The sequence below is a fragment of the Xiphias gladius genome, chromosome 24 (genome assembly GCF_016859285.1).
Source record: "Xiphias gladius isolate SHS-SW01 ecotype Sanya breed wild chromosome 24, ASM1685928v1, whole genome shotgun sequence".
Lineage (NCBI taxonomy): Eukaryota > Metazoa > Chordata > Actinopteri > Istiophoriformes > Xiphiidae > Xiphias > Xiphias gladius.
Genome location: NC_053423.1, coordinates 5,408,319 through 5,435,837, shown reverse-complemented (window position 1 = coordinate 5,435,837; position 27,519 = coordinate 5,408,319). Strand labels below are relative to the sequence as shown.

The 27,519-nt window shown below is 39.9% G+C and overlaps 1 protein-coding gene across 1 annotated transcript in view; it reads right to left on the bottom strand.

The window, feature by feature from the left end:
* Window positions 1-324: 324 nt before the first annotated feature.
* col22a1 (collagen, type XXII, alpha 1) overlaps window positions 325-27,519 on the bottom strand; it is a 49,785-nt gene continuing 22,590 nt past the window's right edge. The window contains exons 20-64 of the mRNA XM_040122278.1: window positions 27,244-27,273; window positions 26,787-26,840; window positions 26,563-26,616; window positions 22,956-23,009; window positions 22,249-22,302; window positions 22,067-22,120; window positions 21,884-21,937; window positions 20,993-21,046; window positions 20,821-20,865; window positions 20,655-20,717; window positions 20,177-20,230; window positions 19,920-19,961; window positions 19,750-19,782; window positions 19,424-19,477; window positions 18,673-18,726; window positions 18,537-18,590; window positions 18,397-18,450; window positions 18,180-18,233; window positions 17,374-17,478; window positions 15,817-15,861; window positions 15,185-15,262; window positions 15,052-15,087; window positions 14,915-14,968; window positions 14,618-14,662; window positions 12,904-12,939; window positions 12,701-12,814; window positions 12,325-12,378; window positions 11,966-12,019; window positions 11,774-11,827; window positions 11,557-11,610; window positions 11,330-11,383; window positions 11,148-11,201; window positions 10,958-11,011; window positions 10,823-10,867; window positions 8,902-8,955; window positions 7,570-7,623; window positions 7,345-7,398; window positions 4,701-4,772; window positions 4,568-4,603; window positions 4,411-4,455; window positions 1,953-2,132; window positions 1,761-1,827; window positions 1,445-1,627; window positions 603-680; window positions 325-518 (exon numbers count right to left, since the gene is read on the bottom strand). Of these exons, the coding sequence (XP_039978212.1) occupies window positions 325-518; window positions 603-680; window positions 1,445-1,627; window positions 1,761-1,827; window positions 1,953-2,132; window positions 4,411-4,455; window positions 4,568-4,603; window positions 4,701-4,772; window positions 7,345-7,398; window positions 7,570-7,623; window positions 8,902-8,955; window positions 10,823-10,867; window positions 10,958-11,011; window positions 11,148-11,201; window positions 11,330-11,383; window positions 11,557-11,610; window positions 11,774-11,827; window positions 11,966-12,019; window positions 12,325-12,378; window positions 12,701-12,814; window positions 12,904-12,939; window positions 14,618-14,662; window positions 14,915-14,968; window positions 15,052-15,087; window positions 15,185-15,262; window positions 15,817-15,861; window positions 17,374-17,478; window positions 18,180-18,233; window positions 18,397-18,450; window positions 18,537-18,590; window positions 18,673-18,726; window positions 19,424-19,477; window positions 19,750-19,782; window positions 19,920-19,961; window positions 20,177-20,230; window positions 20,655-20,717; window positions 20,821-20,865; window positions 20,993-21,046; window positions 21,884-21,937; window positions 22,067-22,120; window positions 22,249-22,302; window positions 22,956-23,009; window positions 26,563-26,616; window positions 26,787-26,840; window positions 27,244-27,273 (2,868 nt within the window). The remainder of the gene's footprint in view (window positions 519-602; window positions 681-1,444; window positions 1,628-1,760; window positions 1,828-1,952; window positions 2,133-4,410; window positions 4,456-4,567; window positions 4,604-4,700; window positions 4,773-7,344; window positions 7,399-7,569; window positions 7,624-8,901; window positions 8,956-10,822; window positions 10,868-10,957; window positions 11,012-11,147; window positions 11,202-11,329; window positions 11,384-11,556; window positions 11,611-11,773; window positions 11,828-11,965; window positions 12,020-12,324; window positions 12,379-12,700; window positions 12,815-12,903; window positions 12,940-14,617; window positions 14,663-14,914; window positions 14,969-15,051; window positions 15,088-15,184; window positions 15,263-15,816; window positions 15,862-17,373; window positions 17,479-18,179; window positions 18,234-18,396; window positions 18,451-18,536; window positions 18,591-18,672; window positions 18,727-19,423; window positions 19,478-19,749; window positions 19,783-19,919; window positions 19,962-20,176; window positions 20,231-20,654; window positions 20,718-20,820; window positions 20,866-20,992; window positions 21,047-21,883; window positions 21,938-22,066; window positions 22,121-22,248; window positions 22,303-22,955; window positions 23,010-26,562; window positions 26,617-26,786; window positions 26,841-27,243; window positions 27,274-27,519) is intronic.

The following is a 27,519-nucleotide window of genomic DNA, read 5'->3' as shown; positions in this document are numbered from 1 at the left end:
ATGGCGGAGTTTAAGAGGAGGGAACTGCATCATCCTTCTTATCTCCCTATATATTTTACAGGAAGTTGGCAAATGAGGAAAAAAAAAATGTTTAGCTGCCCTCTTTAGCCCATATTAAATCTTAAAAAGTCCCCCGAAGCTCAATCCCATCGGTCCCAAGCTTCATACCAAATACAAACAAAACAAAAGACTCTGACCGGCAGCACTTATTGCTTCAGCCCTCTGTACTGAGGTTATCTTTAAAAGGAAAAGTTCTTGATTCAGACTGACACAACCAAGTTCATAAATACAGCTGGACTTTAAGATCTTTGCGTCTCTCCTTTCTTAAGTCCCCTTGATGTTTTTGGTGTGGGGTCTTTGTGCCAGGCTGGCATAGTAGGCACACTGGGTGGGGTCACATTGGCCAGGAGGACCTGCAGGTCCAGGCTGACCGTGGGGGCCGGGGTTTCCTGGCTCACCCTGGGCTCCGGCTTGTCCTGGGCTTCCGTCTTTACCGTAACCAGGCAGACCGGCTGGGCCTACAGCAGAGAGAGGAGCAATTAGGGACTGGGTGAAACCACCCTAGTAATAATGAATATAGTGAGCAAGAGACTGGTTCTTACCTATCGGGCCAGGAGGGCCTTGCTCTCCTCTTTCACCAATACCAGGCTCTCCCTGGTCTCCTCTTGCTCCTTTCTCACCTGAAAGGAACAGGAAAACAAATATAGTCAAAATGATTTCTGCACATTATTATCCTTCTGATTTATTTACCAACAATTCTGAACAACTATGAGCATCACTGTGTTTGAAATTGGTTGAAGACATACAGGTATAACATTTTAGGGAATTATACAACAACCTGGGTCATGCACAAAATGAGTGGGAGTGAGGGAGACAGAGAGTGAGAGCTTAGTCAGCAGATACAGTCTTTTAGGGTAAAAGATTAAATGTGAAGTGAATATGTGTTTAAAGGATAGACAGTGTAAGAAGATAGTGAGCAAGTATAGCTTGAAAAGTATGTCTGGACAGTGGAAAACCGTGTGGAAAGAGCTGCAACAATTAGTCACTTATCAGAAAATGAATCAGCAACCATTTTGATAATTGCTTAATCATTTCAGTAATTTTTTAAGAAAAAATACCAGGTCCTCTGTGGTATTAGTATGTCCAGTGTGATGATTTTCAGTTTTTCTCTGTTTAATAGCATTGCAAGCTGAATATCTTTGGGTTTTGGACTGTTGGACAGACAAAACATTTGAAGACCTCAACTCGGTTGAAGGGAATAAGCATCTCTCTCAAAATGTCAAACTATTCCTTTAAATATATCTCAAACATCCCTCTGATATTTTTAAAGATACACGAGATTGCTTTCTGACTTAAAATTTAATTTTGGCATAAATATTCTTCCTCTTCTCTACTATCTGATACAGATCATTCCACACACAACCGTTAACAGTCTTTGTCCTACCTTTAGGGCCCATGGGTCCTCTGGGTCCTTCTCCTCCATTCTGTCCAGGCATGCCAGGCTCTCCAGGGGGGCCAGATCGTCCAGGATTGCCGTCCTTACCTGGAGGGCCCGGAGGTCCTGGACGGCCGACTGTACTCTTCACATGGACTGGCTGGATCTCAGCCATGAGGTAAGCCAATTTGGCTGGACACAAAAGAAAAGTGACGTAAATCTCATATAACTCTATTAGGGCTATCCTGAATCAACCATTCTCGAGACAAATATCTCACGGAGATCTACTGGCAAGGTGAGACCCAAAGAGTAATAGCCTCCTCACCATCTAACTGTTTTGCCAGCTCCTCTTGGATGAGCCGTCTCATCTGCTCCAGTGATACCGACTCTCCCTGAGACAACGAAGATGTTAATGATTCACTCAGTTTTTAATACCTAAATCTCAATCATCTGTACACATTGTGTTGGCATCAACATTGTTTCAAATCTAATAATTTTTTTCATGGATATGACTCACCCTTGGGCCTGGGAGACCAGGGTTTCCTGAAGGTCCTTGTGGCCCAGGAGACCCTATTTCTCCTGGTGGTCCTGACATACCCATCATTCCTGTGTGGCCTTTTCTACCTGGGGGTCCGGGGTTTCCAGGCATACCTGAATCTCCTGCATGTCCTTTATCTCCCTTTACACCTGGGTCACCCTGGATTAGATGACAGGAATAGTAAATTTTTAGGCTAGAAGGGCTTCAAAATAACGGATGGATAACTTACTGGACAGTGAGGAAAGCCATAAGGGAAGAGATGAATATGTTCTTTACGTACTGTGAATCTCCTTATTGTAACAGAGTGTGTATGAAGTTTGTGTGTTACTATTTGACTGAGTTATGTCTCTGAGAAGAGGTGGTGTGACATTTGTGGCAAAACGAATATTACTGCAAAAATCTGGATGCTGTTTTCATCTGTTGAGAGGTGAATATTTGTTCATATCCACACAATGTAAAATGTAAATCTAAGCAGTTCACACAAAGCAGCAAGAAAAAGTAAGTGGACCCTTTGGAATTATCTAAATTTATGTATAAATTTGTCTTAAAATATTATTGGACCTTAATCTGTGTTACTATAACGACCAACACAAACCATTTTAACCAATAACACATGGGTCATTGTGTTGTTCCTGTCCATACAGAATATATCGTTAAACAGTCAGTGTAGGTTGCAAAAAGTATTTGAACCACTCGGCTAATCACATCAACAAAAGCTAATTGGAGTCAGGAGTTATCAAACGTGGAGTCCAATCAGTGACACCAGAATGGAGGTGTGGGTTTGAGCTACTTTCACTTATAATCAGCATTCAGACATTTTGAGTTTACTGTTCACTAGAAGCATCTGCTGATGTGAATCATGCTTGACAAAAAAGATCAAAGAAGACTTAGGATCAAGAATTATTGATTTGCATCAAGCTGGAAAGTTTAACAAACTAATCTTAATGAGTTTAGATATTCATCAGTCCACAGTCATAGGAACTGTCTATAAATGGAGATGATTTTGTTCTGTGGCTACTGTCCCTATAAGTGGGCGCCCAGCTAAGATGACTACAAAGGTACAACGCCGAATGATCAGTGAGGTAAAAAAGAACACCAGAGAAACATCTAAATGTTCAAAGGAATCATTGCAGCTGATTAACATGTCTGTGCGTTGGTCTGCCGTATACAAATCATGGTGCATGGTTGCGTGGAACATGGTGTCCATGGCAGGACAGGAGGAGGAAGCTGCTGCCGTCCAATAAAAACATCACTCCACACCTGAAATTGACCTTGATGCTCCACAACACTACGGGAAAAAATGTTTTGTGGACTGATGAAGCTTAGGATGAAGAACATCAAGAACATGCAGAACTACGTCTGGTGTAAAAATGGCACTGCATTCCAACATGAAACATCAACCAAACGGTGAAATACGTTGGAAGGAGCATCATGACTGGGGGCTGCTTTGCTGCCTCTAGGCCTGGACAGCTCGCTGTCATGGAGGGGAAATGAATCCCCAGGTTTATCAAGGTATCTTACAGGATAATGTCAGGGTGGCTGTCCACCAGCTGAAGCTCGGTAGAATTTGGGTGATATAGAAGGACAACAAACCTAAACATGGAAGTAAATCTAATGCAGAATGACTTCAAACAAAGAGAATCAACCTTCTGGATTGGCCCAGTCAGAGCCCAGACCATAACCTAATAGAGATGCCGTGGAATGAGCTCAGAGAGCTGCTCACACCAGACATCCTAAGAATATGGCTGAGCCTAAGCAGTTCTGTAAGGAAGAATGGTCCAACATTCCTCCTGAACATTGTGCATGTCTGATCGGCGTCTTCCAGCACAGCTTGTTTGAGTGTATTGCTGCCAAAGGAGGTTCGACCAGTTATTAAATCCAAGGGTTCGCTTACTTTCCACCAGCACTGTGAAGATTTAATGGGTGTGTTCAGAAAAGACATGAAAGATTATGACTGTTTGCATGTTATTAACTCAAGTACATTGATTTTGTCTGTATTTGTGACTTAGATGAAGATTTGATCAAATTCTATGACTAATTAATGCAGAAAACTAGATCATTCCAAAGGGTTCACTGACTTTTTCATGCTACTGTATACTGTACATAGTATATTTGCACACTTTACGCTTTACATAGCCACCCACTGTATCCACACTCTTAACCGAGCACTATTTGCATTCCTGTTTACAGTTTGCAGAAACTGACCTTTACAGTATATAGACACTGTATGTCGTCGTCCATTTTTTGTTTATTTATTTATGTTTATTTATACCTGTATCTGTTTCTTCATGTATATGTTTGCTTTTCTTTGTTCAGCTTTTTTGGCCTTGTTTAGCTGATTAGAAATCGGAGTCATATTCCTTGTGTCTGTAAACAAACAAACAAAAAAGCTGATTCTGTTTCAGATGATATATTAGTTTACATCCCCAATACTCACTTTATCTCCTTTGATGCCACGATCACCGACTCTGCCTGGCATCCCCTACAAACCAAAAACAGCAAATGTGAGCAAGACATCTACTCACACTATACAAGACATGACATGACATGACATGGTATGATATGATTTGTCAGTGGTCTCAGGAAGTGCCTACCTGCTTTCCCTCTGGTCCAACTGGACCAGGTGGACCCTGGAGATCAAGATAAAAGTTAACATTACCAACAGCTGCTCAAATTTGGGATCCGAAATTAATCTTTCAATCAAAACACAAAAAATCTCCCACTCACCGCAGGGCCTTTAGGCCCACTAAATCCTGGTAATCCTGGGTTGCCGGCCTCTCCCTTGTCTCCCCTAAGACCCTGCGTGACAGCATAGACATAGCTGTTCGTCACATGCCATACACACGTGGCAAACTGTACTTGTATTCTAAAAGCTTCGCTCATTACTGAGGATTCAGCAAGATTAACTTTTAGCTGCAGTTCTTATCAACATGCAGCCTTGCCCTGGATAAAAATCTCATAAACCAATCTTTAGGTGGGACATGCCAGCTTGAGGAGATTAAAATTCATATTTACAAGGGACATGTGGGCCTGAAGACAAGCTGGTTATGGCAACCACAGAGTGCAGGAATTTTCTAATGTTTGCAGAAATTAGAGGATGTTTCATGTTAACTTTTTTCATCTCCACCTGTAAAGAACTCTCTGCTTTATATTCTTGAAATGGATATTCTTCTCCGTCTCCTCTGCTTCTATCCACTCACTACACCCTCCTTTCTTTGCATGGTAAATTTGGCAATCTGATAACATTTTTGTCAATATCTGATCCTGCCTCTAAATACCCTCACCCTCTGCTGAAATCACTCTCTATCTCCTCCTCTAAGCTTTCTGCATCTTGTTCCTGCCTTCCTTATTTCTCCAGGCTATTTCTGATGATCTGTTCCTTCTGCTGACTGATATCATCGACTCTTCTCTGATAGCTGGCTGCATATTGTCTGCCCTCCAGTTAGCAACAGTTACTCTTCTTCCTTCAGCCCACGGACCAGTGTGCAGCTCTTTCTATTTCTTTCCAAAACTGTCGTGGATAATACTAACATGTCAAGTTACAAAAAAACTTCTCCTCTCGAGCAGGTCTCACAAGATCTCTATCTTTACCTACTGCATTTGAATTCCCCTAACAAATGCTATCTGTCATGATGACCTCTGCATTGTTCCCCTCTCCCTCCCCTTCATCTGCACTCCCAGCATCCCCCTATAAACTCCCTAATCACTGAACTCTCACACACTTTAATTAATGTCTTCTGTGTGCTCAGCGAAATTGTGCAAGTACATAAAGTACAAGGGCTCTAATTCTTTATGAGGACCAGGTCAGCGCTTTGAAATGACATGTTACCAGGGCAGATGCCTTTCTGTGGCCTGTAAAGTGCAAAGCTCATATTTCATAAGTAGCTTAAGTTTATATAAAATCAATGTGTTCATGGCTTTTTGGAATAAACTTGTCACATGCAATTTTTCCCTTGGGTTTTCTACATATGTTGCCTGACTCAGTCACCTGCCTGTTGCTGACTTTAAAGGCCCTGAAAACTTCTTTTTTCAATCAGCTTCTTGCTATGAGTGACCAGATACTTGGACGCACAGTTTTCTTCCAAATTAACAAAAGTTTTGGTTAGTTCACACGAGAAATTTATGCCTTTCTTTCTTTGGTCAGGTATGTTACCTATCAATGCTATCCCAAATTCATCCCAAATCCTTTACATGGAAATCAGTCCACGAGCTGTTATAGGTAACCGAGAAAGTCAGGGATGGTCTCGCTTTTTAAGTTACGTTACGATCTGTTGACACATTGGCGGAAAAATAAGCAATAATACAAGTACATTGCTTCACATGCTTAAATTATAGTACCTTTACGTCAAAAACAGCCTGTATTTTTTTTTTACGTCAGGTCGCAATTGGGTAGACACATTACTCGAAAGCAATACAGAAGAAACCATGGACATGATTCTGTTTTCAAGCGACTCTCAATTAGGAATGCAAGTCAAAGCGGCTGAGCTTCTCCAGGCAAAGCTTGAACTGAAGGATTGTTTTGGTTTGATGCAATTTTCCGTCTATACAATTAAAATTAAGAGTGCCAGTTAAAATCAGTTGTAAAGATGCTTCATAATATTTACAATTTTCCTCCTGATCCTCACACACTCAGCTTCATCTTGGCGTTAAGGCTGACACCTCTGAAATCAAGGACAACCTTGCGAAGACTTTGTGAGCTTTGCTGCTCTCCCAGTCCCTGCATGACCGCGTTTGCATTCTGCATCATCAGATGATTCAGACCTGTTGTCACCAGGGACTCTGCGTAGGTATTTGTCTATGGATGCGCTTATGAAATTCAAAACTTAGACACACAAGCCTGCTGAGAGAATTATAGGCCTTGTGCCTCTTGGAGACAGTCCACTACAACCTGATCTCTGTACTATGATATTGGCAATCAGTTTTCTCCCGCTGGCAGCAACCTGGTCAACTCCTTTCAATCCTAGCTCACCCAGGGGAAAGTAATGTTCCCACCCCGGTCAGGACAACATTTATTCCAATCTTCCATCTCAAACTGACAGCTCATCCCTTCTAGAAATACTTCACATCCTCCTCTTGCCTTCAGATACATCCCACATACAGTAACTGCTTGCTCTATTATCTCAATAGAGCAAGCAGTTACTGACCTATTTTCCCTCCTGCCTCTTGCTCACTTCTCTACTAAACTTGATCTTTCTTGGAAACAGAGAATACTTGTCACAATTTTGAATCCATGTTCTATGGCCCTTTTCATGTGTTTCTTTTGTTTGATTACTCAGTTATTTATCTGGGAGCTTGTTATACTGATGCAAACAGCTGGACAGAGAGAAAAACTGAATTTAAATATTTTGTACAGGAGGAAAAGATAACTCACTGGAGTTCCAGGGAGGCCTGGTTTTCCCGATGGTCCTGGTTCACCTGGCTTGCCCTAGAATGGAAAAGAAAAAAAAGACAGCATGAGAAAATTGATGGGGAAGGATAGCAAGAGAAATGACTTGAGTGCCACGTTACATCCATATCTATCTGTCTGTTTGACACTGTGCTGGGTCTGTCTTGTGTTTGCATCAGACAGCCCTACCAGTGATTGGAAATAACTCACCGACTCTCCTCTTGGCCCAATACGTCCTTCTGTACCAGGAGGTCCCATAGAGCCCTGCAAAAACAAAAAAGGGACAGTTTAACACATCTTCTACACCTCGAAAACACTGTGACGTCTTCATATCTCATCTTCAGGGCATGCCTCAGGGCAGGCATGACCATTTTAATCATTATTGAAATACAGCCTCTACTGCATGAGTGAGTTAAATTTGAACTCAAATTTGAGTTAAATTTGAAGGCGTAGGTGGAAGACATAATCTTACCTTAGGAGACTTGCACTGTGAGAACAGTCTGTCTCGAAGCCCCAAAGTCAGAGAATGAGTTAGGTAAAAAGGTTTTTTGGTGAAGTGTTACATCCTGCTACTAAACAAATGGGGGAATAAGAGTGCTGGGGCTTTTGAATGTGCATGTTAGAGGGATTTCAGTCCATCATTTGATGTAGATGAATGGGATGAAACTTACACAATGTCAAAAGATATAAAACTCCTATGGTTTAAAGTTTAGACTGCTACTACTGGACCTTTAGTATTGCACAGACATGATTAAAGATTCTGAGGTTTGCTGGAAATGTTGCATCCTGTCCAAAACTTTTTGTTAATCTTCTCAGAAACTGGGGGACTGAGCCAGGAAGCTACATTTGAAAGAATGTCATGTAGGATTTTAATCAGGAAGGCAAGTATTCACTGTTGGAGCATGTGTATTACTTTTAGACAGAAAATAGATAAACAATAACTAAGGTAGAGGCAAATTGTTTTCTTTCTTTCCCATGTGTGTTTCATGCTTTTAAACTTATTCCACTGTATTGTATACTTTTTTAAATGAATAAAGCCACTTTATTACAGCCTTGTTTTCTCTGCAGGTGGGATGGTCTGAGGGAACTGCAGAGACTTTTTCCGTGGGGGGGGGGTCACAATTTTCATGTGTGTGCATATCAGAAAATACAACAAGCAAACCATGAAAAAACCAAGGGCGTAATTCCCTCTGGGGATGGGGGTCATGTCCCCCTCACTTTTCAACATGCTATTTCTATCCCCCTGACTTTTATTGTTTCAGGTTGATTTTCTTACTAACATGTGTCTGAACATTGGTCTCTTAATGTCCTACCAAAAGAGTCCAGAGGAAAGAACATCTAAGTGGATAAAAAAGGTTGAATACACTCATCTGAAACGGAGTGAATGCTTTGCATACTTATGTTTGCCCTGGGTATCGTCTCTCAGACTACATACAGGCTTACTGTAGGGGTAAAGGTTGTTGGGAATGTATGCAGCCTCAAAGGAATACCTCCAGACACACTTATATCACTATAATCTCAAATGTATAAGGTTGAAAATACCTCCTTCCCAGGTTTGCCATCACGCCCAGGTGATCCAGGCTTTCCATCTTCTCCCTGTTTGACACATAAAAAAAAATATAGAGAAATTCCACAAACTAATTTAAGGTAAGTGCCTCCTGATTTCCCAGGAGAAAGGCATCCTGGATTAGAGAAACCACAATATTTTGATCAAGTTTGGGTGTTTATTTTTCCCTTTTTTTATCATCCTGTGTTTTATTGTAGTGTCATGTTCTTCAAAGGCTTAATCGGCCATCAATTTGGAGACTTTACTGATCAGTTAAGGACTTTGAAAATGAATCATTATGTGACATAGGATTTTTGGTTTAGAAAAAATTGACATTTCTGCTTATCACATCTTTCAAATTATTCTAATGGCATTGGTGTGCCAGTCTCTGGGACAATTTGCGTGGCTTGCATTTTATACATTTGTCACTTTAAATATAGTATTCCTGCAACTATCACTGAAGCTATACATCAACTGACAGTTGCCTCAATAATAGTGAAAATAATTTTTATATGACCGACATTTAGTAATTTTAAGTAGTGGAGGATAATTCTCAGTGTGGCTATAGAAACCCCTCACAGTTCCTCTAATAAGTTGTCTGCTGTCAGTGTGGCAGCTCGGGCTACAGGGCTGAGAGGCTGCCTGCCTTGCTGTGGCTCAGTCAGAGCTGTCTTTAATGAGCCATGCTATTGGTCACGGCGCTGTGGCACCAACCTTTCCTGCGGGAGTGTGTTACACAAGAGACGGGGCAGCAGTTGCAAGTGAATCTCTTGGAGAAGGTGCGTGTTAAAAGTGCAAGTGTCAGATATACTGTGGCTTGACATTACGGCGCGGCATGCCAAACACTGACTTCGGCTGTGTGCTATTCCCTGAACTCCTGCAGTGAATGGTTGCAGTTATAGCTGTTGAGCAGAGGGGGGGCTTCATAATCTAATCTTCTGCACCAGTTTTATCCTATTGCAGTTATAAGAGGATGTCACAGTTTCTTCTAATCCAGCAATGATGATTCTTATATCAAATGTTTTTTACAGTCTGAGATGGGCTGTCTGCTTGTCACGTGATCAGTTAGGACCTAGGCTGTTATATTGTATATTATAGGTACAAAGGGGCTGCAGCCTTATATACTGTGTGTAAGGGTAGGGGATTAAAAACTGTAATTTGATAAGGATGAATGGGAGAATTGCAAATGTTTGATCATTAATTACATTACATTGCATGTAACATAAACTTTCATGGAGGAAACTTGACAGCACCAGACCTATATAGACACCAAAGCTGTCTGGGGTAGCTGCTCCAACATCCAACTCCATTGACTTGCTGTCACCTTACATACACAAAATTGCACCAGAGCAGATTTTCTGCTTTTGCCATACAGTCAGATTTCCTAAACCATTTTTCACTTACACTGTCAAAGTGAAATGTTTAAACTGAACACCGTTGTCAGAGGAAGTGGAAGCTTTCACTGCGTGGCCTTGTCAAAGTAAGAGTTAAAGGAAAAATGTTGCTGCTTCTTGTCCTTCAAAATCCTTTGTTATGTGTTCTTTTTTATTTATTACATGGCAGAAATTGGTAAAACTCAATTGCACTTGCATTGTACCAATGTGTAGTATAATTTATTTTGATGAAGTAAAGAAAGTAGGACAGTTCATGTCTTGAAAATTGTATGCTAAAAATTGCTTAAGGAGTCCAACACACAATATGCAGGGTCAGCATTTATATGTCCTTTTCCCCGCTATTTTTCATCATAGTAACAGGTGAGCAATTTTACAGACAGAAAGTCAGTGTTACTCCTTACAGATGCTGAAGCTCATTAAGCAGGAAAATGGTGCTAAAGAATAAATACTGGTTTTCGTTTGTGGCTCTTATGTGAAATCTGACCTGTTAAAATACATAAAAAATAATAAGAAGCTCACCAACCTTAGGTCCTGGAACTCCAGCCTCTCCTCTGTGGCCTTTAAAGCCCTGTACAGGAAGAGAAAACACAATGAATCAGCCACAACAATTTGCACTGCCAACTTCTTCCATGAGATCTCTTTACTGGTGGTTACTTACTGGGAGTCCCCTGAGCCCAGGGTTTCCTGGTGGCCCAGGTTCACCAAGCCTGCCCTGGAAAGAAAACAAAAATAGTTAAAGCATCATGTCTTGGCACATTATTCTTTAAAATTTATGTAAATACAGACAATATTTTTGGTAGTTGTTGTTCAAACTTTATATGCAATTTGGATCATTTCCATCTACTTACAGGTTCTCCTATTTCACCTGGTCTGCCATCCTTTCCCATTTTTCCAGGCTGACCCTGCAGATCAGCAGATGAAATTGATTATTTAATGTCAAACAACTGCATTTAGAACTCAGACTGTTTACACCATGCTGCAAGAACTGTGTGCATATTCATGATGCTGTACATCAAATAATTTTTCATACTATCAAGCCAGGAAGGCCCGGTGGTCCCTGGATTCCTTTGAGACCCTCTTTACCCTAGTGAAAACAAATACAAACAGGTCACCATCACAAAAGATAAAGAAATGACTGATGGCCACCATCACCACACAGGCTGGCTGACCCACATGCTGGAGGGGGGAGGTTTGTACTATAATGACACATATGACAATATGTTTTCTGAGGGGAAAATACACATAGTGCAGCCTGACCTTTTCTCCAGGGGGCCCTGGGGGACCAACAGAGCCAGGCTGTCCATCATTACCCTGAAGAGAAAAGAGACAGTCATTGGAGGTCAACAGAAAGAGAAAGCCTGACCAAATAAGAGACCAAATAAACAAACATACAAAACAAATATCTTAAGTATTTAGTCCAATCTGGTGCACATACTTTAAAAATAGATATAATTAGCCAAAAATAGTAACTTACAGGTGTACCCATTAAGCCAGGAGGACCTGGGTGACCAGGGGGTCCTGGTTGTCCCTGTTAATAGAGAAAACAGTGATCAAAATATAATTATGTGCTTCATGCATGCAAATATAATGTTTTTTTAAACACAGAGAGAGAGGAGGAAAAAGGAGTTTAAAATACAGGACCCGTGAGTCATAACGACAAAGGTACCTTTTCTCCTTTCTCTCCAGGGCCTCCAGGAGGTCCTCGATCACCTTTTATACCCTGTGTTGAGAAAAGAAAAGAGAAAAGAAAAGATTTAACATTTCAAGAGAAAAGCATCCATCTGAAAAACTATTTGTCAAAAGGAAATGAAACCTCAAAATATTACCAAAGAGGAGGATGTCGCAATAGCTGCGTATATTGCCATAGAAATATGATTCAATACCTATTTTGAGTGGAGTTTCGATATTCAACTATTCACCCTATTACCTGGACCTTATGATGTAAAAAAAACATGCTGACATAAACAACTACTTAGTGTTTGGCCATTGGGGAGCAATAAGCGTGCGGTTAGTGTGCAAACTTGCCTTTACTCCGTCGGCTCCAGGGGCTCCTTGAGGTCCGGCTGGTCCTGGCGGGCCCTGTAATGACACAGCAGAGCATCAGTCTCTGTCCAACCAGACACCACAGAGCACCATCCCTGGGCCCTAATTGTTCACTGCTGCCCTCAGAGGAGGCAGAGCTAATGATGCAGACAGAGCCTCTCCATCCGTCACATCAACTGTGACTGATGATGATAAAACTACAGCTAGGACCTCATGCATCACATAGGGCTAATATCGTGGAGAAGTACACTTTATTATACTCCTTTCAAGATGAGCAGAGTTATCATAATAGACTTTACAGTACAAGTAAAGTGAAGTTATGAACAAAGACGATGGAATATTAATGACTTTCTCCTACTTGGTAACCATCTTGACCGTTTTTTCCTGGGGGTCCCGGTTGTCCTATATCTCCAATGATTCCTGGAAGACCAGGTGGTCCAGGGGGACCAGCTGGGCAGTCTGAGCATATATCCTAAAAGACATGTTTGTGATAAAGTAAACAGACTCAGCATCCAAACATAGAGTCTTTTCTCATTAAAGAGGATTGGAAATTTTCCTTACCTTCAGCTTTAGGTCCGAGAGGTCTGCTGCCTTTCCCTAAGAGACAGGAAATAAAAGGGTTATTCAGTCATGGAATGCAAGTTTGGGGCTCTATTTACTGGACAACATACGGTTCAATTCGAGAAATATCCCTATGTATTTAGTTTAGGCTGCATGGCCAAAAGAATGTTAACACCTGGACATTACAGCCACTTGTGACTGCTGAACATTCAATTAAGAGACCAAGGGCACTGAACTGTTGCTATAACTCCACTCTTCTGCTCTCAGGCTTTCCACCAGATTGTGGAACCTGACTGCAGGGATTTGCTCCTATTCAGCCACAAGCGTGTCCAGTTAAGTCCAACACTGACGTTGGGTGAGAAGGCTGGCCTCACGGTTGGTTTTAAAGTTTTACCAATATGTATAGGTGCTGGTTGAAGTTGAGGTCATGGCTCTGTTCAAGCAAGTAACATTCTTCCACACCTAAATGGGAAAAGTTTCTCTTTATGGACCTGTTTTATTGCATGGGGGCATTCTCATATTGAAATACGAAAGGGCCTTCTACAAGCAGTTGCAACACAGTTGAAGTCACACTGTTGTCTGAAATACAACTGCTTTAACACTTCCCTTGATTGGTAATTAGGGAAATGGTAATTAGGGAAATTAGGGAAATTAGGGAAATTAGGGAAATTAGGGAAATTAGGGAAATTAGCTTGCAAGCTAATAAATTAGCTTGCAAGCAAAAGCAAACAAAGAACATATTAGACGGTAAGGATGCACAGCTATAAGCTGGATAGACGCACATAAGGATTTTGATATAGAAAACACCTTATGAGTATAAAAATTTGAATTATGACACATTTGACTTTAAATGTTTCTTATAGGGTCCTTGGATTTAAAGCAGCCAGTCAAAGTTTATTTATATAGCTCAATTTAACCATTAAATGGTCACAAAATTTGCACTGTGTAATTGGTGTTTTAGTGTAATCATGTCTAAACGTAAAGCAGCACTAATCTCCAAAAGCTGTTCAACACAAATCTTTGACATACTCTGGCTTCATAAAGTTGACGTGGTGAACATGTTAGAATCTGTAACCTATTTACACATCCAGCAGACACAGAGCAACATTAGAATTTATTTACATTCCAGTTTGTGGTGACCTGCCAAATGTACATATTAATTTTTCCTTTTAGCTCTATTATAGTCTTCACCGACCCCTGACTAATATCTTTAGCTGCTAAATGCTACACTATGTTCACCATGAGCTTTTTTTGCTGAAAACAGCTAGCTGCTGCTGCCAAAAATAATGCTACGAGAGTGCAAAACAGTTTACTTACCAAAACAGTAACGTTGCGGTTCAGACAACCAAAACAATTAACTGAAAAATGCTGCAATATCTCCGCTCCATAGAGCTAAGAGGAACCGCAGAATTTGATAATTATTATCTGTGTGTTTGTTACAAACAACCCCTTTCACATTTCATATAGTCATTTCAGCCATTCTTTATATTAAAATATTGATTAGTGCAGTGATAAGCCTAGTAAATATTTTTTGGAGAACGTTTATGACTTTTTAGTACATAATTATTCTCCCCTTATATCCCACTTCATATTCAGTTGACATACCTTATCTGAGCAAACATTTGGAAAGGAAAAGATCACCTTTTATATAACATGTGAGTACAACCAATAGCTCAGCTAGTACTGGTGGTTTCCTGGCTATGATTGTACTTACAGGCTCTCCAGGTGATCCCCTCTCTCCTGGCCTTCCTGGTAAACCCTGCATTTGGAGCAAAAGCACAGTATTACCTTTTTATGAATTGCAGATAAAATGATTAGTAGATACATTGTTGTCTACCAAAACTTATGGTAATTATAGAAAGTTAAAATAACCAAGGGAAGGAAAGACAAATGAAGCCAGGACAGCGACAGGAGTTTTAAAACGATGCGACATGTACACCACAAAACTTCATTCATTCATTCATTCATTCATTCATTCATTCATTCATTCATCATTAACTTTGGCACTTACATTATGTCCCGCTGGGCCCTGAGGACCAGCAACTCCTGGTGAACCCCTCAAGCCCTGAAACCCAGATAAACACATATTAGAGAAACACTTTTGATAAGCATAAACACATTCAATATTAATCTTTTTAAAATTTTTACCGCAGGTCCAGGTTCTCCATTATTTCCCGGGGGCCCCTGTGAAGGACAAGCATTGTAAAGTTTAGAAGTTTGTAAATAAATACACTGCAGGCGGATAATGTGCAGTAACCTTGGCTGGCATTGATGCTCATACCGCTGGTCCCACTTTGCCTTCTCCTGCAGCACCCCTGTCCCCTGGTAACCCCGGTTCTCCTTGTGACCCTGGTTGACCCTGGCAGAAAAAAAACAAAGTTTACTTCACCACCGTGTTCCTCAGATAATATCAGGTCAGCCGTGATGTTTGGCCAAGAGTCTCCCACAGCAAAGAAACTGCCACATTCAGTGATGCCTGCTGATCCCAGAAATACCACATTGTTTTTAATCTGTGATGAAAAAAAAATACAATCTGCAGTTGACATTTTGGTACTCAGAAGAGAAAACGTTTTGGTGATGAGGGTGAGCGATTTGACACCATAAATCCAGCAAATGCCCCTGTCCAGCCTCTTCCATTCTGTGCCCTTGACATCAAGCTCTTCACAGCAAAGAGCTGGCCATAATCAGCGCAATGGTCACAGTGCAGTGGACATAGAAATTGCTTTTGCTGCTTTCAACAAAAATGAATTGTTTTTCTCATTTGTGCCAGAAAAAAAAGGTTTTCAGATCAACAAAAGAGCACCTGTGCATGATAAAAAAAACCCTACAAAGTTCACACACACACACACACGCACACACACACACACACACACACACACACACACTTTCTTGCAAACTTTAAAACTACATTACCTTTGGCCCTTGGGGTCCTTGGATTCCCTGTGGTCCTGGTTCTCCCTGTAACATCAAAAAATGACATAAATCAAATAACTTTCTACTTAAACACTGGAATTAAGCTTCTTTTGAATAAATCATTTAGGGTTGAAAGTATGTACGAGTTGCCGTTTTTCATGCACATAATTGTTAGAAAGGCCCTGAGGCTGCACCTGGCAGCTGTAAAAAAACAGAACCGCTGTGCGCCAAATCTGTTGTGCTCCTGTGTAGCTTTAATGTGATATGTCTTAACAGTGTTTTGCCTGTTTGTGCCTGCCTCGTCAGCAGGACGGCCACATGTCTGGGATAGAAAATGATGAAGAAACATGTTGAGATGCAGAGCAAAATGTGCCAACTCAGACTCATTTTCTTCCCATACAGTTGGTAATATTGTGCAGAGGTTCAGCATGTATTGCGGGCAGGGTGATGATTACAAGCAGTACACGTGGAATACGTGAGGTTGTTAATGAGATTTCTGTTAAGAATAGCTGAATGTGAACTGATGATCAGACATATTTATCATGAAATGATTGTTTTTTATTGTTTCCTATGACTTATAATCATACACAGTGCTACATTAAAATACCTTTACTTAAGTTCATCACTGTCTTGTCTTATCTCTTAAATCCCAGTGACCTGCTAGTGGGTAAGTCCTTACAAACTTTACTCTACACAGAACTTTATTTTAAATTCTAGTAGAGATGCAAAAGTTACCAAAGATACCAAATATACTGTATAAGGAAATGTGTACAAAATAATGCACCTGCCATCTAGAATATTTGCATGATATGATGCATGATGATGAAATGTTGAGTCTAAGGTAAAAATATGATTTTCATATTCAATGAGAAGATGAAAAATGTTCTAACTCTTTCATTGAGAGAGCTTGGCATTTTTAAATCAAAAGAATCAAAATCGATGCAGCAGAACCAGAGATATTGTCCTTTTTATTCCACTCATTCTTCTTTCTTGTAAAAACCTGGCACCTAGTTTACCCACAATGCCAAGGTCTAAAAGGGTCTATACAACTTTTTTCACATATGCAGCAAACAGACATTTGACATGTAAAATTGTGCGAATTCTCCTTTAAAGGAAAATAAAAGGTGAAAACTGGATGTTAACTGATTTTTAGTGGACTAAAAGCATTCATCAAGCTGCAGCACAGTGCCTACCACCTCAAAATGAAATTGTTGAAGTGTGTCATTATGAATAATAAGAAACAACATTAAATATCCAGATCTTGTTTGAGAAAAGTGAGCCTGTCCTTTCAATCCAGTGCTGTATTAGCGAATAAAAAACATCACAAGGCAAATAATGACTAACATAACCCAAAGTGTAGTTCATTTTTAAACAGTCAGTTTCAATTTAATTTGTTTGCTGTTTCCTTTTAAAAGCCCTGATGCAATGTAACTTACATATGCCCAATAAACACTTGCTGTCACTAAAATGTGGTTAAACATCATTCTGCAAGTCTACAATAGGACTGAGGTACAACAAGGTTTTAAATATAGAGTGATAGGAATATATGTGTCTTACATTTTGCCCGTCTTTCCCCTTCCCTGGTAGTCCGGGGGGTCCAGTCAAACCAGGCTCTCCTGGTGGGCCTGTGGGACCTGCTTGTCCTGGTTTACCTGATTCACCCTAAAACAAATGTCACAATAATAAAGGGATAACTTTATTGTCCCTCAAGGCTACAACAGGGACATAATCAGCTGTCTTAGAAAGTCTAGTTTCTTTCTTCTTGTTGGTTGGTTGGTTGGTTGGTTTGTTTGTTTGTCTGCGAGATTACACAAAAAGTGCCAAACCAATTTGTACCGAACTTGGTGGAGGGATGGGGCATGGGCCGGGAAGGAACCCATTAAATTTTGGGGCAGATCTAGATCATTTACTATGAATTAGATTTTTTTTTTTTTAATGGTATTGTGGTATTGTGTAAACTGCTACCCTCTTATCATATAAACCGAGGTTTGGGGATAGTAACGACGTGGAAACAAAAATTTTATACACATCACCCATTTATAAAATGTCACTGCAGTAACTAGTGGAAAAAGACAAAGAAAACACAAAGCCAGAGAGCAAAGAAAATGAAAAAGCTATGGGAGGCAGCAGAAAGTGTTTTGAATTGCTATTGTGAAACGTGTAGCTGCTGCTACAGCGGAATTGAAATGAATTCAAAGACATCTCTGCTGAAACAAAAAAATGGAGGATACACAAAGTCACCCTCTCTTCTCTGCAGACTTATTTTAACTCTGCACTGCAAAAATTGATGATTCACAGTCGGAATACTTGCAAAATTACACCCAACCAATTATACCCATAGCTTTTAAAAACAGGTGACTGACCTTGTCTCCTCTCTGTCCAGCTGGACCAGGAGGCCCAATGATCCCTGGTATGCCCTAGAAGACAGACAACTGTTGGCTTCATACCGAAGTGATCAGCGGCGACTGTTAATATTTTATACTACACAGACATCATTCCTGTAAATAGTCATGGGACATGCAAGCAAGGATCAATGACTTGCATCTTAAGTTAATTTCAAAAGGTCTAGAAAAGACCTACCACATTCCCTGGTAACCCACGAGTCCCTGGAGGACCAGCTATGCCAGGTGGACCCTGGGAGAAACACATCAGCCATTAAGGTTAAGTAATTCTTCCCTCCTGGTGTGGAATGTTGAATCACATTAAATCAGACAACTCACAGGTTCCCCAACACGTCCTGTTTCTCCCGTAAGTCCAGTGTCACCTTGTGGTCCCTGGAATAAAAATGGCAATTCAGAGGTTTTCCACCAAAGATGACTGTAAAGTAAAGGAGGTAAGGGATCAGGAGCAGCCTACCGGTGGTCCAGCTGGTCCCTTAAAACCTTGTTCACCAGGTAATCCTCTTGGGCCCTTCAGAGAAGACATGTGAATTAACATGTTAGTTTTGATAGTGTGTGTCTACATGCCTAATTAGCTAATATTCTTTCTCACATAATCCTTTCAAAGTTGTTATTTCATGTTTCTCGTAAAACTCTAATGCTGGAAGGTCGATTGTGATTCCAGAGGACAAAGACGTAAAATTAATGAAGGTTGTGCAATCAAGGTTGGAGATAATAACAACATTCATGCATGAAGAATTACAATGATATTCTGTAACTGAACACCCTCACCTCCATAAGGTGCCTTGAGAAAGTCAAAGATAACAGAAATACATACTTGCGTTTTGAAGTGTGTGTTAATTAGAGTACATAATTTATTTTTGCAAATCTCTATGCTGCTACCAGGCCTCCTGCATCCTAAAACATACGAATATTTTCTTCACTTTATTCTCGTCCACGTAATATACTGTATATCTATAAACTGAAGTGGATAGAGAATCAGGCCAGGGCTGAGTCTTACCGTCTCTTACAGTTTAATTTACCTAGCCAATTAAAAAGAATTCCCCAGAGCTCTCGTATTGTAGCAGGTTTGCTTTCCTCTTGCCATACCAAATCTCTACTGACATCTAGTGGATTTCTCTGCTTATTGGCAAACGTAGATATGGGCCTCAGTTTGGGTTAAACTGAAGAAGAAAAGATCAGCAACGACAACACAGAGAAAAACTCACCATCTCTCCTGGTTTCCCTTGCTCTCCTTTTTCTCCCTTTTCTCCAGGTCTTCCCTTGAGGTGAGAACAAACAATGGAATTAGAAGTTCCAATGAAAATGAGGTAGAAGAAGCAGGGGAACAGAAGGGGAACTACAGGAAAAGAATCAAAATTCAATTTATCAATTTAAAACTATATAAACCGAACACAAGATAAATATCAGACAGATTATCATATATAGTATAGACTTATGAGGTACCAACTAAATGGTTAAAAAAACTGTTTTCTCTACAATTTCGGTAATCCTACAATAGAGTTTGGTTTGTATGCTCAAAAACTCTACTCACAGGTTCACCAGGCTCAGGGATGACATTTTCCACCTGTGAGGAAAAAACAGAGAGACGAGGAGTCAAACACACTGACTTACGTCTTTCGTCATGGATATGTTATATATTGCAAGGTTGCAATTGTACAGTGGGTTAACATGCACGCTAGAAAGAGCAGAAATTTTACTGACATTTCCTGGAGCACCAGGAGGTCCCGTTGCTCCCACTTCACCCTGAGGCAGGAGACAATATGTTCTCATTGTTTGCATACTAATTACATTATTACAGCTACTACTGCAGCGTGACCATTACTGAGACAGAGGAGGATGACTCTGTAACTACTGTAGCATGGTAGTGAGAATTAAGTATTTCTGTCCATGTATGCTTATAAATTATTTTATGTTAAAAAGTTGAAACATATGAAACAGGTTTCTTGTTTCTTATTTACCTTGTCTCCCTTTTCACCTTTTGGCCCAATTGGTCCATCCAGTCCTCTTTCTCCCTTTGAAAGAGAGTCAGAAATCAAAATTTAAAACAATTACACAGCCACAGACTATATTTGCACATCAATACAGGCAAAAAGAGGTCTTTTTAAATTGGAAGCAGTAGATCAAGAACAATGACTCTCAAAGTGGCATTTGGGAACACCCAGCAGCCTTGAAGGGGACCCAGGAGGTTACCCAACCAAATTAGGAACAGTTAATTTCAATGGAAATTATTTTTTTCAGTGGAAGTTATTTCTGTTGCATAATAATGTAAGAGTGACCTTTAGAGGATGTCTGCCCATTCACAGTTGTAGACAATGTACAGTTCAATATGAAATCAATAACATGACACAAGCTTGTAAAATGGGGGTCTATCGCTGTGAATGAGCAAACTCCTGGTGATGCTTGGTAACATGTAGTGAGGAGCACAGCCACACCTACCGGAACACCCCTGTTTCCGCTTGCTCCATCAGCACCTGGTTGTCCAGGGGAACCAGCTTCCCCCTTTAAAAAAAAAACAACAAAAATACATGTGACATGAATAAATATGTTTCATTGTGATAACAAAATACCCCAAATAAAGGAAAGTCAACAGCTGTGAACTCACTCTCTCCCCTGGTGGTCCTCTCGGTCCAGGTGGCCCATCGTCACCCTGGGGAGAAGACACACGGAATTTAAAATGTCAGATTTGCATTTGCAAAATACAATTGCTATCTCATAAGCTGCATATGTGTCCAGTTGTGTCCACTGTGTTTCTGGGTAGGATTAAGTGACAGTACCTTAGGTCCAGGCTTGCCAGGAAAACCATCTGCTCCTCGCTCTCCCCTGGGCCCCTTAAGAAGCACAAGATTAGGATTTAGATGTCATACTTTCAAAAACCATGTTTGCCACAAACATTTACTAGGTACTGAATGTAGTGAAGGGTAAATGCACCATAACTTAGTTTAGCCATCCCATTAATTTTAAGTACATAAATTTAAAAGGTTTTAAAGAAGCAGTATTTTTTCAAAAAAAGTAATTTTTGCTCATACTGGTAGTTGTTTAGCCTGATAATCAGACTGAATTTTAATTTCTCTCTTACTTGATTCATGTAAAAATGTAGGTAATGATTCAGAGGTCTGGAACCAGGCTAGTAGTTGTTAGCTTCACACTGAGTTTCCCAGTAAAACTCTCTTAGCTCGCACAGTTTGTTTCTTTAGCACTCTCCACTCTATTTCTAAAGTATATGTGCTACTCAGAGAGAAATACATTTTGTAGGTTATACAGCTGTTTTCCGTGCTTGTTAGCTTATCAATTCTATCCTCGAGAGTTGGAAGTCATGAGCCTCACAGTCATTAGCCCTGCAGTACTCACAGTGACTAAACTTAAAGCAGAGGTTTAAACTTAAACAAGATTGATGAGAGCAGTGAGAGCAAACCAAAACAGTTAAGTTGCAGGCCGTAAAACCAAAACAATGAGCTGGAAGACACTTAAAAAAGCCCCATAGAGCTGAGCAGAACTGCAGTTATGGATGATAATTCTCTGTGGTTTTGTCACTAGAAGTGACCCTTTTCGCATTACACATTGTCATTTGAACCACTGTTCATATGAAATTTTTGATTGGTGCAGCTTTAAAGTAAGCATGGAAGGCAGAAAGTGAATATAAAAGTTATTCCAAAAGTCATACTGACCGCAGCACCATCATTTCCAGGAAGACCGTCGAGACCGTCTTTACCAGCAAGACCCTTTGAAGATCAGTTACAAAGGGTTGACATATAGTGATGCATGCAGATAAACTACAACAGAGATTAAACACCTATGACTCAAAGTACCATTGACGACAAATAATGTTTGAGAATTAAAGGCCGACTCACAGGCTTTCCAGGCTCTCCAGGTTTGCCTGAAAATCCAATTTCACCAGGTAGACCCTTCAAAAAGAAAGATTAAGTACGTCAACATGTTCAACATTCCATAACAGACATTATTTAATTGTCAAAGAAAATGATCATGTTTAACAATAACTGCTGTGTGTTGATTTCAGGTTGTGGTCACTTACAGGAGGTCCAGTGTGTCCTCGGTTTCCTGGTGGCCCAGGTGGACCCTGAGGACCCTGAACAATAAAAATAAAAAAAATAACATAACTGAAAATGTGTATCACTTGATTATCAACTCATTCTCACAAAATACAGGTTTTTGAAGAGATTTTTTTTATCGAAATAGTGGAGACATTTTAACAGTTAACAATATTTCTTAAATATTTTCCTGCCAAATATGTTCAAAAAATATTCAGATGTTACCCAAGAATTGTATTCATGTGAATTTCCAAAGGACGCAGTGTACATCAGTACCAGCAAGCAGCCACTAGAGGGGGGTATTGAAGTGCTGTAAACAGCTCATTCAGCCTTGGATACCACTTGAAGACAGGTGTATTTCAATTGTGCTCAAGGGAGCAATTTGGAAAATTAATTGACATAACCTGTTGGTTTTAATCTAGCCTGTTTATTTTCCCTCTACTAAAACACACAGTGAAGACTCCTTTGAGAAAGCAGTAATTTTGTGCTTTGTGGGTCACATCAAATGTTGAGCACCCCACACAATTAGAATACCAAATTAATTCTCCTCAGTTCTCCTTGAGAGTTCACTGAGGTACAAGAAAAGAAACAGAGACATGAGCTGTGCATAAACAAGAGGTCATTTTAAACAAGTGCATTACCAATATGTGTGTGTGCATTTTGCATGTTATGAAATTGAGACAGTTCTTACCAAAGGTCCAGGAAGGCCATCCACTCCAGGCAGTCCACTCTCTCCCTTCCTTCCCTGAAAGACAACAGCAAAATTGAATTAATAAAACTCACGATAAAAACATTCAGTATATAAGGTAAGCTGTTTCTGGGGTCGAAGCTACTACTGAGGACGCTGAGGTCATGACCTCCGTATTTCTTTTTTTAATTTGGGAGGGTCCGCAACTGTGTGAGAGTTCAAAAAAACATTTTTTTAAAAACATTTAAAAAAAAAAAAACATTTTTAAACCCAGCATTCTTCATATTAGATTCATTTCTCCACCAGAATCTGGCAGGGTGGAAAACGGCTTCACACAACAGGTAGACATCAAAGCATTCAAATTCCGAGATGGTTATTTTGGTTGAGGTTTAACAAGTTGTCAGTTATACTGAGTTTAGGGCCAGTTCTGCCCTCCAAATCCAAAACATATTATACACACATTATATTTGGTCAGAACGTTTTTCCGATCTGTTTTAACATATTAAAAAATCATTATGCCATAAAATTGTTCAATTTCCGTTAAAATTTCTGTGGGCTGTAGAAGCCGCCATGGCACATATTGTACAGACAACTACACAGCTAAAGCCATAGAGCTATATCAAGTGAAAGCTAGCCACTAGCCTTAGCCTTAATTTACTAATTACTTAATTTACCTTAATTACTAAAGATTAGTAATTGAAAGTTTTTGATAAACTGACTTCTTGGTAACTCAGTCGCTTAAGAGACTGGCAGTAACTTTGATTTCAGCTTTTGACTCTATTGGAATTCATGTGATTTGGTTTAGTCAAGCTACATTAAAATGACATATTTACAATTTCATTTTATTGTAAATTAAATTATTTGTCGATTTCAATGTAAAAATTAATACTAAATAAACTGCAGCTCAGCTAAACAGATAAATGTAATCCTTAACTACGAACTCTAAACTGTCAAAATAAAGTTTATTCTATTAAACAAACTAGTAAAAATGGACTATAAAGCTAAAAGAACACATTTTGTTTGTAGATACGGTTTTTTTTTTTTACCTTGCATTCCCAGAAAATAAAAAACAATACTGGGTATGGGCCCTTCATCCATTTTACTTTAAATTAATTTTTCTTCATGTTTGTTCATATTCCCATTGTCCACATTCCAGCTCAGGCTGCCCTCAGCTGTCATATCAGGATAAAGGTGAATGGACAGGCCTCTGCAGCGGTGACACAGAAGGCTGATGAGAGCTTTGCTACATTGGATGTGAGAGCGGCTCAATCTATACCAACTCAACCATACAGCCAGCGCTGGCAGCAGTGGAGACCACCCAATTATAAAAGCTCCCAGCCTACCCCCCACCCCCTCACACTCCCTGTGCCTCTTCAGCTGAACCCTAAACCTTGAGAAAATAGGTCAAGCTGCTCACTATCGGTCTGGTTTTCTTAAGGTTGTCTTTGGAAAGCATCTCATGGGGCTGTAAAATGATTCAGCGCAACCTCCAATGATATTACAAAATAAAAGAAAAAGCTGCACAGAGGGAGATTTTCTAGAGACTGTGGGAGCTGAACCCAGTGTGATCGCTTTATTCATGTTAATAAACTATAAATCCCTCGATCTCTGTGAAGCTTGTCTGGCTGAGGACAAAGTGCATTCTGGTGGAACAAGTCTTTCATTTGTGGCCAGCGGAGGTTTGGCTTGACTCTGCTGCCCAACTGAGCAGCTGCAAATGTTGATCCCAACATAATGCTGATGAGAAGTTAATTGCTCCCGTCAAAGAAGGGAAAGGGATGTCACCATCTTTGTTAATGATTTGGAAGAACAAATTATCTAAAAGCACTGTGACTGTTTTAATGACACGCTGATGTGTGATGGCACCAGTGTGGAGAGAGACACAGTGAAAAGGATATGAGAGACAGGGGACAGTTTTTGAAAATAATTTACAAGCACTGATAACAGCTCTGTTTAGCTTGAAGAATAAATCAGTTTTCTTTATCCTAAATGATCCCAATGGAATATGATTTTAAAAAACAGTTATGGGACTACAGTATAAACTTCCAATTACTGCAAATTAGAGTCTTTGTTCTACAAGAGCTGCTCTAGAGGCAAAATAATCTAATTTCTGGGGACAGGACAGGACTTTGAATCAGCCTCAGCCTGCATACAAATAACCACCCATTTTTTAGGATTGGCAGACCTCCACACACATGGCCATATCCCATGTACTTCCCATGTTTGATTATTCCTTATAAAAAAAAACACAGATTCAAACCCTTCAAATATCTGTTTTTGTGAATTATGTCCATAAAGTATTTCCAAAGGAGTCCAAATCACCCTCTCTGTGGCCCAGTTGGGCTGTGAACTCTCTGCCTTCATTACCACATGGTTGTTGTTAGATTTTTGCCCATTTCAGCTTGACCAACATTCCATTTTCAGTCAATGAAAGTGACGTTGTCTGATTCCTGACCGTCATGCAGTGCATTCAGTGCAGCGGCCCACGCCCACGCCAGAGCTCACGAGGCAGTAGTGCTGCTTTTTTTTTTTTTTCACAATGAGATCACAATCAAATGTCTGTCGATTGCAACGCCATAACCTAGGCTATGTGTTGAGTTATGTTGAGGCTAGGATTAGGATGTGGTTTGCACTGGAGTTTAGCATCATTTAGCATCAGCGCACAGAATGCTGCTACAGGCTGTAGAAAACCTTAGATGATGGTCTGCCTGAAAGGCATAATTCAGGGCAAGAAATTTCCCTAAAATCATATATATTAGCTTTCTCCTCTCTTGCCTCTTGTTTTTTTCTATGGCCAAAAATGACATCACGAACAGTTTTCTAATTATTTCATGATTACAACATTAGAGCCTCCTGCACCCTTGTCTCCTAGTTATTACATTTATATGCTTCTGAATTGCTAGAGCAAATCATTTTGAGGAAGATGTAATGTGACTTTATTACGCTCTTTACCGTCATAATTAGGAAATGATATCAATGAATGTATCTGAAGAGCTGCAAAATGTTCATACTAAAGGTATCTGCAGAATGTTCATTGACAGTGTATTTAACTGACTTGATTAAATGTTTTGTCTGTTTATATATGGTGTTCCTGCACACTTGGTTAAGATTAAGGAAAGATCTTTGTCTTGGTTTAACACCAAAAAAGTCAACAGTGACTCGAAACATGAGTCACAATGCGTTCAATTTATCTATATGTCACTGAATCCATGATCTTTCACTAACCTTCACCAAAGTGCTTTTATTGCCATATCTAACCACAAGCAGGACTTGGACTATTTGTGCCATTCAAGCTGCCAGTTTGAAAAACTTCTCCTCCTTTTGCCCAATGATATAACGTCACTATTCTACCTCCAGATCAGTTTAGCCTCTGAGCAAGGCTTTACAATAGGACTCTAGTCTGCCTGATTAATGTGCTGTAAACTCAGGCATAGATAGGACTACAGTACTGTGATCCCAAAACAACAGAAACACTTCACTTCAGGTGTGCAGGTATTTAAAAGCTGTATACGTTGTTGAGTATCTCCTCGTATAGTCCATGGTCTAAGTACAATGATGAAATGTCGGGAGGCAATGCTCAGAGAGTCTTTCATCAAAATGAGATTCTTACCCTTTGGCCAAACTCTCCTGGCTCCCCAGGTAGACCTTGCAGACCAGGAGGACCCTGAGGAGTAAAATGTTCACAGTCAGCAAGAGTTCATACAGCATGACTGCTGGTTTCATGGACTGCTCAGCACTACAACTGATGACATTTCTGAAACAGCTAACTAGGAAAAGCTGAACAGCAGGACAGAGGAAACATGTAGGAAGGAAATAATAAATCATTGTGCTTACAGGAGGCCCTGGGGGTCCATTGGCCCCTGGAGGCCCAGGAGGTCCAGCATCTCCCTGTAACAGAGTATATAACATGAGTATATCTTCCATAATAGACAATGTTGACAGCTATGATACACAATTTGAATTTGTACAAATAATGAATCGTTTATAATATATACAGTTTGTCCGCTGAAAACGGAATAGTTGTGTTTATTTTTCACACACATGGGCCAACATCTTAAAAAGTAAATATACACCACAATAAAGTCCATAGTAGTGTACTTAGTTCTGTTGATTCATGTTGATTACAGTATTTTTAGTGTAAAAAAATAATCAATCATCTGCTTCCCATTTCAATTCTTAATGTACAGTAGGTAATTATACTTTAGATAGTTAATAGGTAGTCTTTAAATCTTTATTTAATCTGTTAATGAGGCAAAAATGATAAACCATTTTATTATGGACCATCACTCACCTTTTCACCCCGTAGGCCTTCTCTTTGAACCTGAAATTTAAACAAGGAGTAACTAATTACATTAAGTAAGACTAATGATTTTCATATTAGTATATCATTGTCAAAATCATTGTGCTAACCTGCTCTAATTACTGTGATGGAATAAGGCCATGGGCAGATCAACTGGTAACCCTTTTCTCACATTCACACAAACGGTATTTTCAGTGTTTCATAGCACATATGTCATCAGGCTTCACCTGTAGATAAGATTAACTTTATCTTATCTAGATGTGAAGC